The 12,258-nt window shown below is 42.0% G+C and overlaps 2 protein-coding genes and 1 long non-coding RNA gene across 3 annotated transcripts in view; all 3 read left to right on the top strand.

Annotated features, from left to right (window-relative positions):
* LOC310858061 (uncharacterized protein) overlaps positions 1-12,258 on the top strand; it is a gene marked incomplete at its 3' end in the record, with an annotated part of 55,285 nt that overhangs the window by 26,645 nt on the left and 16,382 nt on the right. The gene's annotated exons all lie outside the window — the stretch shown is intronic.
* LOC310868093 (uncharacterized protein) lies at positions 2,343-8,782 on the top strand (the record flags this gene model as incomplete). The annotated part of the gene is made up of 9 exons (XM_083778356.1): positions 2,343-2,454; positions 3,011-3,147; positions 3,237-3,353; positions 6,497-6,554; positions 6,917-6,976; positions 7,123-7,191; positions 7,622-7,761; positions 8,452-8,580; positions 8,777-8,782. Exons 3-9 carry the CDS (start codon positions 3,297-3,299, stop codon positions 8,780-8,782), a joined length of 519 nt encoding a protein of 172 aa, XP_083634482.1. The 5' UTR covers positions 2,343-2,454; positions 3,011-3,147; positions 3,237-3,296.
* LOC310861982 lies at positions 9,798-11,965 on the top strand. Its single transcript, XR_014569532.1, has 3 exons — positions 9,798-9,860; positions 10,205-10,285; positions 11,902-11,965. It is a non-coding gene; the product is annotated as an uncharacterized lncRNA (long non-coding RNA).

Here is a 12,258-nt window from a genome sequence, read left to right on the forward strand (position 1 = left end):
CTATCACAGTTCTTCCTCATGGTTAGACCATGATGGGTTTATTTAGGCATCTTTCACTATTTAAACCCTGCAGCATCCCAATTGTGGGCATGTTCTTTTTAAATGCGAACATTCGCTGACAATATCATATCTACAAGATCTAGAATCTACAAGCTGACAATGACGTGTTGACTCGTTATGAGCTTGTAGATCGGCTATTTTCGACAGATTTGGTGTAGAAGAAAAAGTGTGTGTGTGTGTGTGTGTGTGTGTGTGTGTGTGATAACCAGTTTCAGTTCCATGTGGCACCTTTATTTTTCTGTGTATAGGCTATATAGATCAGTATAGATGGAGTACTGTATGCAGTATGTGCAGTCACTATTTTCCTTTTCTCTGCAGTCGAGGTGTTATGTTTCCACGGAAGAGCAACTGGCTTTCTACCTTTTTTTGTTTTTCTTTCTTTTTTTAAATGTTTTTGTGACACAACAAGACAAACTTGTTTGTACAGATGTAGCATGTTCCACTATAGGCGTAGGAGTGCAATCACTAAGCGAGATAACCTCAAGGTGTGTTTTGGCACAGAAAGTTTGCTGTCAGAAATCTGTTCTGGGAGATTGTGGTGTTGTGTAAGCTGTTTGGCTGCTTTTTGGGGCATCCCAAATTGTTGGAAGCCTCTTAGGGCCAACCTTGGGATACCGTACAGTATGTCCTAGGGTGCCAATAAAAACAACAACAACATGCATTTTGTGTATGTTATTGTTACCCTATGCCTATATACTTCATTTCCCCCTCTACACGATTACATTGCAATGCTTATTGTAAGTCACTCTGGATAGTAAGTAAGTAAGTAGCCTTGCCGAGCCATGAGGCCCATAGGGCAGGAGCCTATCTCCTGTTTCTGTAGCGTGAGGCAGCTTGATGTACAAGTACACCCCCTGGACATGACGCTAGTATGTCGCAGGGACTTACCCCCAATCGGGACAACCCTACTTACAGTGGAGTATATGAAGGACAACAGGCCTGGCTGTACTGAGGGAGAGGGCCATTTATCTGGCTACTCCCCAGTATATCTCTATGAACTAATGGTGCTTTTTATTTGTTCTTAAAAGTGGATTTGAGATTTTAATAGAATTTTAGTTCTCTTTTAAACCAGCATACTAAAAGCCAGTGAAACGACATTTCGTTCTCTTATGCATTTTATGTATCTGCTGAATGACAAAGTTATCTATCTATCTATTGCATCCACTTAGCTCACACGCACGCAGCCACGCACGCAGCCACACACGCAGCCACGCATGCAGCCATGCACGCAGCCACGCATGCGGCCACGCATGCAGCCACGCACGCAGCCATGCACGCACACACAGTAGCTTTTGTAACACACTTTTTGTTTCGTCATCTTTTTCTCCCATGTGATTTCAGTTATGTTAGTTGTTAGTTTAAATATATTACATTTAATTAATCACTTTTCATGTTTCTTATTATTATTGTGGCATTTGTTTGTCGTTATTATTGTTATTCTGCTTTATTGTCTCTTCTTTTTTCCCCTCTCTCTCTTTATGTTTGTATCGTGTGTTGAGTGCTGACAATTTTGTATTTGCAACTGTATTTGTTTGTATGTTTTATTTTACGTGGACCCAGAAAAGACTAGCTGGTTGCTACTGTATGGCACCAGCTAATGATTGGGAATCTTTCATTAAATAAAATGAAACAAGGTGTGTGAGCGAACATACTGTAGCAGCAGATACATAGCCTACTGTAAATTATATGGACGCTAGTTTACTGCAAGAATAATAAATATCAACGTGCCCCATCCCATGTACATGCATGGGATTATGGTGCACGTCAATTTACAATTTACAATTTAGGCATTTAGCAGACGCTCTTAATCCAGAGCGACTTACATTTAAGCAAGAACAAAAGCATGGGAATACATCACATAAAAGCATTTATCAATATCATGAACCATGCGTAAGCTAAGAAAGTAACAGTGGAATATCTATATAATGAAACTATACATACACTATACATATAAACTATACATATTTACTACTATGCTATACATATGTACTATGGCGTGCTATGACTATATACAATACAATTATAGTGCTGTCTACATAACATGCTATAAGTCTGTGTCACATGCTATCTAAGCCAACAGAAATGCTATCTAAGGGGTTAGGGTAAGTGCTATGGGCCATGATGGAGTCTGAAAAGGTGGGTTTTCAGGCTACGGCGGAAGATTGGGAGTGATGCTGCAGTTCTGACTGCAATGGGAAGTGCATTCCACAGTCCACACGTCAGGTCCGACCTCAGTCCACATCACTGGTATATTTCAAAGTTGCTGTTAAAGGACAGTGTTTGTCGTTTGTATTGCTTTGTTGATGTTTCCCCATGTCTGACTCTCTCTTCCAGTTTATTTGAAAAACGTTGACATTCTGGGAGAGTGCCCGAAATACCCATTACCGGTATTAGGTTAGTAAAGTGTGTGTGTGTGTGTGTGTGTGTGTGTGTGTGTGTGTGTGTGTGCTATGTTGTGCTACGTTATAGCATCACACACGTTATAGCATCCAACTCACACCTTCATATCTGGAATACTAATGTATTCCATTGTATATTCTGGTGCATGTGCAAATAGCATCTCATTTGTAACAGCCAAAATAGGTTCTTGTCCTGGTTATGAGAAAACTTGGAATATGCCAAAACTTTCTGGGGTACCGAAGCTGGTAAACGTCTTATCCCGTTACTCACTGGTGATCAGTATAGTTGTGTGGACAGGCGAAAATAAGTAGATTATCAAACTTAACAGAAACCTTAACTGTTGCTTAGTTGACAGTGTGCAAAAAGTAGTGGTATGTATTATGCAACAGTAATTCACTGTTGCATCAGAGATTAGACCAGCAGACTCAGCAGTCAGGACTAATTAGTAATTAACCCAAATGGGTTAATTAGTAATTACCCATAGCAAGATTCCCTTGTTCCTTACTTAACACAGTATGTGTTTTGTTTTCTGGTTTTGCATCCCTCCTAGGCTTGTCTCTGGTGACACTGTGCTTGGGTTCAAAGGATGGCTCGCTGTTTTACCTGTGTCACGCATGTGAGGACTTGGTTTCTGACATAGGCCTAAGTGAACATCTTGAATCTACTGAGCACTGTTGCGATTACTATGTAAGTGTTGACCCACCACCTTGCACAGAGATACACATCAGCTTGCATAAATGCTCTACTTTAGATATTATTTGTGTCCTATTTCCCAGAACTACACCAACCCAGACGTGCTGAGGTTCTCCTGGATTCCCAGCGCTAAAATTCAATCTATGGTGGATCCTGCGCTCCACAGCAACATCAAGACACAACACACTGGGACGCTGCAGGTCGGTTGGCATGCACAGACAATTTGGTCTGGGTCCTTATAGGTATAGGTTAATATCCACAGTTTATCTGTAGCGGTCTGTCCGCAATTAACCTCAAGCTTCGCACTCGGCACCAATACAAATGAAATCACCAGTCCGCACTGGACTAGTAGGCTGATATATTTATTATTGGATGCAGCAGAGCAGAGCCTTTGCTTTCTGCAGTTGATGCAACATGATACGTTTTAAAGTTGTTAACAGTGATATATAAACATGAACAATTGGATAGATATCCGAGTTTCCGCATGCAGGCACAATTAAGCTGCATTTCTCACCTAATTATAGTAAAAATGATATGCGCTAATAAGCGGTGACATCACGTGTGGCCTGGGTCTTAGTCCGCCCTCACCTATAGAATTCCCAGCCTCTGCCTCAGCCAACTGATTGCCATGTGGAAGAGTAAATAATATTATAATCAATGTACTTAATAAAAGCTATTAGGATAAGACTCAGTGTATAGCCCATAAGGCCTCGATACTGAGGACAGAGATGACCCTGTAATCTCTGTCAGGTTCCGTGCACTCTCGGGCACTCGCTTTTTCCAGTGAATGGCAAACTCATGTTGACTCATGCATGTCCACACGGGTCAGGGTGCCCTGCCCGTGACCCGAAGTGTCAACCGTCAAGGCTACATCCAAACCACACATCATATTAGGGGTTGTTGTTCACATTGCAAACCACCATCAAAGCATCCACACGCGAGGGTGGAAGGTCCTCAAAAGAAGATAACCAGAACACACCAGAACAGAAACCCCAACGGGCGAGTGTGTGGCCATCAGCCCACTCGTCATGAAGACGTGGAGGGAGGGGGCAAAGAGCACCTCCCTGGAATAACCTTCTGTTTGCACAATGCGCAGCAGACTATAAGTACTCTGGTTTTGATATGTGGTCAACTCTACATGGCAACCCCACACCTGACATTTCATTACTTAACCACCAGTCCACTTTTGACAGTCAGTGACACAGACACAGTCAGACAGACAGATACAATAGATCTCCATATGGGACACAGACAGACGGTTAAAATGGGTGCTATGACAACGTACGTACATTGTACGTTTATTGTAACCTGTGGTTAGCTCAGTGTTTGTATTTACACTTTATGAAGGGGGGAAGGTGCCAAGTACTGTTGAGGAGTAGGGGTGTTTCACAATGTCAATTATCAAAGTATGTCTATCTGGGGAAATGAATGTAACCCCATATGATGATTAATCTAAAATAGAACATCTAGGTAAGGGGTTACTTATTCATGTTCAGCTGATATCTGTGAGCTTGTAGATAAGCTGTGTATGGTTAATTGCTTCTCTGTTGGTGGTAGGATCCTCTCCTATAAAGGGGAGACTGCAGGCAGAGCTAGTCAGTTATGCTCGGCAGGCATCATGCTGACAGCCCAGTGAGAGAGCTGCTAGGGCCCATGTCATGGGCATAGCCTAGTGCAGTTTGGTTATTTTTCCTTTTTCCTACGTTGTGCGTTAAGTATTTTTGAGTTATTTGTTTTGTATTTTGGCCAGTATTATTTTTGCTGTTTGATTTTTCCATTGTGAATATCTGCACTGGAGCTGGAGTTTTGGAGAAATAAAATCCACCAAAAAGCATCGCTGACTGTTTTTGGAGCCTTGGCCCTCGGGCAACTTTACACTAGGTTCCCAACTTGCATCGTTCCCAAGTAGTGTAGAATCGTTTGAAAAGAAGAAGTCCTCAGGATGCGTTGTATATTACTCAGTAAGAATCTTTATTAGTTGCTAAGGAGTCACATTTGAGTTCAATAAAAGTAAACAGAGTTGGACAGCTTACTTCCATGAGATGACAGTTCGAGTTATGACTCCAGACATGACTCCAGATGGTTGCCCGCACTGTCCTTATATAGTTTTGTTATGAAACTCTGTTCTAAGTATTGGACCCTCGTCTGGTTCTGGTGTGTGACGACCGGGTTGACCCTTCCATGGTTACGGCGGCGGACAAGACGGAACAGGCCTGCTCCGGGAGAACAATAACATGACACGACACTTGGTCACATTAAAACGTTCACACAGTTTATTACACATACAGAATCATATATAGCTTGGATACTTCATGTCCTAATGACGTCACTGACTAGACATCACAATCACTGCCTGCAGCACGCGGCCTTCAGCGTGCCCTAACACAGCTCTAAAGTATGTTACAGTTCAGGCAGTGCACAATACATATAAGTACATTGCATATTCACGTACAAGTACCAAGTATCAGTACACAGCATGTTGAATATTACAACAGTTCTGAATATAACGGGGGTGTGTGTGTGTGTGTGTGCGTGCATTGTATGCGTGTGTGTGTGCGCATGTGTGTGCGTGCGTGCGTGCGTGTGTGTGTGTGTGTGTGTGTGTGTGTGTGTGTGTGTGTGTGTGTGTGTGTGTGTGTGTGTGTGTGTGTGTGTGTGTGTGTGTGTGTGTGTGTGTGTGTGTGTGTGTGTGTGTGTGTGTGTGTGTGTGTGTGTGTGTGTGTGTGTGTGTGTGTGTGTGTGTGTGTGTGTGTACGTGCGCGCGTGTGTGCAATTAGTCCGACATACTGGCAGGTTAGTTGAGTTATAACAATGTGCATAGGATGTCAATTGTCACAGACAGTGTCCCATTGACAACTATGGCCCTGTACGTGATGTCTCACCAGACACAAGTCACACTTCCCGCATACCAATGCACACCGTATACTGCATACGGCAACAAAATATCCTATAGTAGGCCGGTGGCCGACAGGGCTCAGGGCTAGTTAAGACAAAAGCGTTGACTGTTGTAAAGGACACCCATGATAATTATTGACATGCATGTGAGCTTCTGTGGAATCTGTTGACCAAAAGGATACAAGTAATTGATTGTATTTATGCAATGCTGCCTGCAGTGCTTCTTGTCATGATGTTGTAACTTGTCATGAGATTTTGGTAATGTGAGTGAAAGTCTCCTAAAATAATGTATACTGTATAATGTATACTCATAAAATAATGTATACTAATGTATACTTTCGCTTGCTAAATAAAATAGCAAGCGAAAGTACGTGTCTGCCCATGAACCACGCAGGGTGGTTGATGCTTTCAAGTTTCAATATGAGCTGTTTTGCTTTTCTGCATGCAGGTTCTGGACTTGCCTCCAGGTTTGTTTGAAACAGTGAAAGACACCAGTTATGTCAAAGGTACAGTGATGCTGACCATTCTGTTTTATAATGTTTTTAAAATGTTCATCTGTTAGATTGGCAGCACCATATACTGGTATATACATACTGGTTATAATGACTTTAAAGGAGCATTCAGTGATTTGGGTCATTTGGAAGAAAAAACCCGGTCCTCCCCGGTAACAAGATGTGCACATGCACACACTACAGTGGGGGGAACACGCGGCAGGCCAACAGCACACACACCAAGGCCCGCCCCCGCTGAATCATGATTGGCGGAAGGCCCCTCTCTATTCTGATGGCTGGGCCACCTAGCCAAAAACTAAACCTATGGTTTTTTTTGACGCCCAGTACAAGTCATCATTATCCTCACTCTTTGACAGCAATGGACACTCTTGGATGGACCAGATGCTTCAGAATGGACCTTCTGAAGCAGACCTCAGGTCAGTTAATGAGCTTAATCTGGCTGCCGCGTTATTTGTACAGTTTGATTGAACCCTTCAGTGAGAGATCCTTCCTCTGAAGAGATCCTTCCTTTGATTGTGTCAAAACAATGTGTTCCAACGTGTGGTCCATCTCTCCTCCACAGCTGCAAGGCCAAACAAGATGACCATCCAGACATACCTGGAAACTCCCAACAGGAAGCATCCTCTTCTAGGTCAGTGTTTCAATAAATCATGATGTCGGAAGAGTGGTTAGGGCAGATAAGTGGTTTCTTCTTTTATGAATGCACACGCTTGCATGCACTCACGCACGCACGCACGCACGCACGCACGCACGCACGCACGCACGCACGCACGCACGCACACACACACACACACACACACACACACACACACACACACACACACACACACACACACACACACACACACACACACACACACACACACTTCTGATCTGAAACATCGGGGTCTGTTATAAGCTTTTCCATGATAGTAGTATAGTATTGCTTTAACTTCAGTCTTTTCATTAGAGCCATGAGGGACTCACCAGGTGAATGCTGTTAACTGTAACTAACTGGTAGAATACAATCACATAATTAATTATTAATTATTGCACTCTGTTGTACCTTTTGATCCCTACAGGTCTGGAGCACCTGGTGGAATGCAGCTGGGAGGAGCAGACTGATAGACGCTTATATCTCTGCACCGTCTGCAAACTCACTCTAACCGACCACAAGATCATCAGCCATCTCCTCAGCTTTCATCACATCCGCTGCTACATTGTAATTTTCTATGAAACTCTGTTGCATAAAAATGGAAACTCTCTGTAAGATAGAGAAATACCACGAAAAGGGCAAATGAGAATCTCAGGTGTGGGTGTCAAGAGTGTCATCTGTCAACGGTCATCAGTTACATGGTTTTATTATAGAAGTTTTCATAAAGTAAGATAAAGGAACTATAGAAAGGTACAATTTCAGGGAATTGGACCATTTCAAAGGAAAGGTGTGGTTGCCGTTTTCAGGACCCAATGTGACATAGGCTAGTCAGAAAAAATTATGGAGCCTATCTAGTTGCCTCTGCGTGCTTGTGACGTGCGTGTGAAATGCGGAGGGGGAATTGTATATGTTAAGACATAGGGGAAATGTATATGTTAAGATTATGTGTCTGTGCTTAACTGTGCTTTCTGTGTGTGGGGGGCGTGCATGTGTGTGCATGTGACCCTGTGTCAAACAATGAAATATACAGTGGTTAAAGGGGGATGAAACCCAAGGCTGATATACAGTAGTTTTCAGTTCGGGTTAAATATTGTATTTGCTTAGCTGTAGGCCTGCAGCTGTGTTGCTTCTGCTGTAGTTTCTAATCTAACCTGAACTAGAGAATACAATACAAACTCAGCCTTGAGCCTGGGACTACTGTACTTCCTGTAGATGAATTGGCTACTAAGGTCACTTCCATGTTGTTTGTGTTCCCAGAATGCATGGCATCCCTCTACTCTGCTCAGCACAGTCAGCAGCTACACGCCCTCATTTCACAACATGATGCAGAATTTAGCTAAACAGATGGAAGAAATCCATGGAACGATCACCATGACTGACATGAAGGTAATCATTTTCCTGAGAGGCTCTCTTCATGCATGTAAACTAAGCTACGGCCAGACAACAGTGTCAGATCTGTCGTAGTCGACTCATCTGAAACGCAAGTCAATCCAACAAACGCATCCACTTCCCATGTTACCTTGCAGGGTGCCCGGCAGTGGATGCATGGCTTGTCTGGTGTGTTTGACTTGCGTTGCACCAGCTCTAGGGCCTTGTGGTTAGAGTGCCCTATGGGCCTCAGGGCTCGGCAAGGCTTACCTTGTGTTGCAGTGTTGACTCACTGAATGAAAACTACAAGCTAATTGCTATTTATGCTCTGTTTTATATTTTATTGTCTCTTTTCATTGTTCTATATTGCTATGCTCTTCTACTGTCTTGTTTTTACTCTCTTCAGCACGTTGGTCAGCTTTGGCTGTGTGAAGGTGCTATACAAATACATTTGATTTGATTTGATTTGAATGTTGGTTCATCAACCTGACGCTTCACACCCGACAACGTGACTGTTACGGCTCAATAAGTCTAGGGGCAAATGTGCACATAACATAACCAATTGCAAGTTCGAAAATGCTTTTACTTGCACTTCGCTCAATGAATACATGATGGAAGTTAATCGACTTTCAAGTACATTGGCTGTCATTTATAATAAGAGTAGCAGTATCGGTTATAGAGAAAGATATTGGAACAAACTGTTGACGAGCACTTACAGTAAGGTAAGGTGTTCCAAAAGAAAAGGAGATCAACAAAACAGTAACTTAACCTAACCGAAACCCTAACCAATAACAAAAGGTTAACCTATAACTTAAGCTTAACAAACTCCTTCCCGAAGGGAGCTACAACTCAGTGTTGACTCACTGAATGAAAACTACAAGCTAATTGGCTGCCAAGTGCTATTTATGCTCTGTTTTATATTTTATTGTCTCTTTTCATTGTTTTATATTGCTATGCTCTACTGTCTTGTTTTTACTCTGTTCAGCACTTTGGTCAGCTTTGGCTGTGTGAAGGTGCTATACAAATACAGTTTGATTTGACTTGATTTGAATGTTGGTTCATCAACCTATAATAATAATAATAATAATAATAACAACAGCCACCAGCTGTCACAGTGACCCTGTTTTTCCCATAGAATGGAAGTGAACCGGGACAAGCGGACACTTCTTCTGATGCGTCTGGCGCTGTTGTCTGACTGGGGCTTGAGTTGTAATAATTGTAAGGCCTTCTTTTATAGAAAGTGGTCATACGGCCTGCTTTGATGTTCTCATCATTGAAAGGGGCTTCCTACGCAAAGGGTGAGTTTTAGTTTGTTGTTTTTTTCAGTCAAAAGAGAGTCAGAAATACTATTCCTATTATTATTCCTGCTTTTGGGCACACTGACGGATTACTTTTATGTATGTATCTGAGGGTGCTCTGTGGGTGGTAAAGAAACACTATTGGATACATTTGTACATAATTTTTTCTTCCCCCCAATACATGTGTGTGTATATATATATATATATACACACACACACACACACACACACACACATATATTTTTTTTTTCTTTAATTTCCCTACAATTTCGGAGTTAAGTGGTTTATTCCCGACAGATATAATGGTTTAATTAATTATACTTTTATTCACTAACAACCTATAGCATTGGAGATGCTGGAATACTGGAGGGACATACACAAGGAGAGCAGATTGACAACTATCATCACACCAGGTTGTCCGCTGGGTAAGTATTAGACTGAAGGAATTTGACAATATGACATTATGACACCAGGAGATTCACATTACATCATGCACGCACGGTGGTTGTTTATACTGTTATGGTACTGAAAACTGATTTATTTAATCTGGTCAATGGACATTTTCTATTGACAATAAGAGGGCACAGGGGAGTATCATCTATTTTCCATCCGGTGGATTATTTTACATATTGGTCAAAAGGTGTATTTTATACGTGAGGTGGGTTGCCCAGAGTGTTCCCACTAAGGAAACTAAGCTTTCAACCATCTTAAAACAGCTTTTTTTTTTTACTTAGTATAGCAATATTTCAACTGTCTTCTTCTGGTCAGCTTGCCGTCACCTGGCTGTGGTATGAGTGAAGCCCCTAAATGGAGAAAAGAAATGGTTGACTGATCTCAGCAGCAAACAGAATAGATAAGGGTTAAAAGGGCGCGCCTTGAGGATGCCATTTGAAAAGAGCCACACATTCACGAATGGTTCAAACGACAACACTGACGTTTATTGCAATTTCTGTGCATTATAAAGAAGACAACATTTGGTATCCGCCCAGTGGTCATAGTCACATGGGTATTTCTGAGAAACATATATGATTGACAGGCAGGCACACTTTCTGTGGTTTTAGAGTTCGTTATGTTCTTGGTATCAGGAAGGTGAGACGAAGGCCACGGAGTGACGGGAATAGAGACACGTGCAAAAGATCCCTTATCTGTGCGCGTTTGTCTCCGCTCTCGAAAACAACACCTCTGCTGGTACTACAAAGGTGTGAGACTCACAGAATGGAAAGATGCTGTGTTTGCTTTTAGGTTTAGCTGACTCTTGACATCTATACATGGTTATGTGAAATCATAACACTTAGTGAAAGTGTATTTTTTTGACGATCTGTAACATAGCGTTAAGGAGAACTCCTTCTATAACACTATATGGACCAGACCAGTAGCTGCAAGATTTGATTTGCTCTGACAAGAAAGATTTGTACACAGTCTCAAAGTACAATTTATTGAGGCCTGTTCATGAACAGAGCAGATAAAAAAGGCAGGTGTCTTCTGATTGAACACACTTTCGGTTTGCAAGTGTGTTCAAGAGCACTTAACTTACATCCTGTGACACAGGATGTAAGTTGGAGATTTGCAGAAGTGGCCTCCTTATGATTATTGGTTCACAGAAGTGATGCTGTTTTGGGTACAGGGTGCAAGGACAGGCATAGGGGTCATGTACAGTAGCGTGTGTGTGTGTGTGTGTGTGTGTGTAAGAGAGAGAGAGAGAGAGAGAGAGTGTGTGTGAGAGAGAGAGTGTGAGTGCGTGTGGGCACGCGTTCGCGTGCGTTCAGTGCATTGTGAGCAAAAGTTTATACATTTTGAAAACTGGGACATTCTGCATGATAAGTACTTTCTGTTTTTGGTACATTTTGATACCAATACCTTTGTACATTTACTCAAGTACATTTTTAATAACGGATACATTATTATTTCCTCCACTGTATTTACTGTAATCCATACCATGTCCTAGATTTGAACCTATGCAGGCCTCCCACCTTTCATTCATTGAAATAACTTTACATATGATATTAAAAATGATAACCTCTGATGTGTTTGTCCTTCACAGACACCGAGCGACCAAAGGTCTGCTGGACATGCAGTCAGAAAGGACATAAGGCACGGCATTGTCCGTACTCAGCAGGTGAGAGTGAATTTCAACCCACAGCCCTTGAAAGTTGTAAAACTTTGTAGTGAAAAAGACGATGATGATGAGGATGATGGTGATGATGGCCCGAATGAGAGGAAGAAGATGGTCATGACATGGATGGATGGAAGGATGGATGGATGGATGGAGTAGATAGAGTACTAGATACTGTAGATAGTTGGATAGATGGATGATATAATATCAATTCAATAAATTGATATACATATTTTTTGAAATCTCTATGGATCAAATGAATGAGGTCTGGAACGAAGGAAATGC

This window comes from Protomyctophum parallelum, assembly GCF_964188405.1.
Source record: "Protomyctophum parallelum genome assembly, chromosome: 1".
Taxonomy (NCBI): domain Eukaryota; kingdom Metazoa; phylum Chordata; class Actinopteri; order Myctophiformes; family Myctophidae; genus Protomyctophum; species Protomyctophum parallelum.